Genomic DNA, 1763 nt, shown 5'->3' on the forward strand with positions numbered 1-1763 from the left:
CTGAACGGCGTCGTATACAATGGATTACATATAAAACACATACAAATATACAAATACAAATATATTTGTAGTCAATATGGCCGCCGTTGGAACGGTCTGGACGGGGGGACGAATTGTTGTAGTTGAAAATATTTCATACGAGTTATGCAGGCATGTTATTTAATTGTACTACGGTAGGTATATATATAGATCTACTATACGAGCGATATCACAGGACTAATGTAAATTATAATATAAATTCACTATGTATACTAAGATATATACTAAGATTACAACGATAAATACAGACAGAGAGATAATAATCGTCACGTGATTGAATCACATGACCATCGCTGAAACTCAAAGTACTAAGAACATGAGGCATAAGTAAGAACATGAGGCGACGGCGTAGCGTGCATGGGGCAAAGGGTCCAGGGTTATTAGAAAAGGAGCCGGATAGCGATAAAATCAATTGTTAGACACTTACCATCACATCGATTAAAGATCAGGACTGAAAATACATATCGACATGCCCCCCAAAGCGTCGCGCAAAGGGAAAGGAAAGAAATCTGAAGCAGCAAATGTAAGTGTACAATGGGTATACCTAGAATTAACAACACAAACTGATGATCAATGGGTGTAACAGGAAGGAGGAGGATCAAGCTTTCACCTTGACACCAGACCGGTGGAGGCGGTCGCTCCCAAGCACGATGCTGGGAAGGAAATCAAACGTCTGGACACCGAGGTGATAAAGAGCAAGGTCGGTGTCGCATGGATCAATATGTTGGCGATGGGCGAGCGTCTAAAGTTCGGGGTCTACAACGACCGGCCTGAAAACGACGCTGAAACGCACAAGTTAATACTATCGTTCAAGCGCCATGGGATCGTGTCCATGAGAGAAATGAACGCTATTCCACTCATCATTGAGATCGACCGCGTCAACAATGCGGAAACACTTCCCTTTGATTTTAGCAGCCCACAGAATGTACCAGAGTTGGAGCTCGTCGACATGAACCCTATCATAGTGGCCTCGGGACAGCATCGACTTGCAGCACTTCGACAATACCATCAAACATTAACAGATGAGTACAGGACACTCGAGAAGAAACGCGTCAAGATCAAAGAGTTGAAGAACCTGAGCGAGGAACACATACGCACCTTCAATGAGATGCGGGAGGAGATGGGCACGATAAAAGGAATTCTACCCATGATTTTGCAAGTCCATTAGAGTTAAGGCTGGGTTATGGTATATCTAAAACAGCCATATTGCGCAAATATGCACATGTCAGATTTGCGCAAAATTGACCCCCCCATATTGCGCAAATATACAAATGTCAGATTTGCGCAAAATTGACCCCCCCATATTGCGCAAATATACAAATGTCAGATTTGCGTGAAATGGACCCCTCATATTGCGCAAATATACAAATGTCAGATTTGCGCAAAATTGACCCCTCATATTGCACAAATATACAAATGTCAGATTTGCGCACAATTGACCCCTCATATTGCGCAAATATACAAATGTCAGATTTGCGTGAAATGGACCCTTCATATTGCGCAAATATACAAATGTCAGATTTGCGTGAAATGGACCCCCCATATTGCGCAAAAATACAAATGTCAGATTTGCGCACAATTGACCCCTCATATTGCGCAAATATACAAATGTCAGATTTGCGTGACATGGACCCTTCATATTGCGCAAATATGCACATGTCAGATTTGCGCACAATTGACCCCCCATATTGCGCAAATATGCAAATGTCAGATTTGCGTGAAAT

The 1763-nt window shown here is 42.4% G+C and overlaps 1 protein-coding gene across 1 annotated transcript; it reads left to right on the forward strand.

Moving 5' to 3' along the window:
• Positions 1 to 508: 508 nt before the first annotated feature.
• Positions 509 to 1207, forward strand: EDB93DRAFT_1259236 (uncharacterized protein; the record flags this gene model as incomplete). The annotated part of the gene is made up of 2 exons (XM_041454158.1): positions 509 to 562; positions 626 to 1207. The coding sequence occupies 2 exons, from the start codon at positions 509 to 511 to the stop codon at positions 1205 to 1207; spliced, it is 636 nt and encodes a 211-aa protein (XP_041300471.1).
• Between the last annotated feature and the right edge of the window lie 556 nt (positions 1208 to 1763).

Source organism: Suillus bovinus, assembly GCF_016758785.1.
Source record: "Suillus bovinus strain UH-Sbo-P2 chromosome Unknown EDB93scaffold_518, whole genome shotgun sequence".
NCBI lineage: Eukaryota > Fungi > Basidiomycota > Agaricomycetes > Boletales > Suillaceae > Suillus > Suillus bovinus.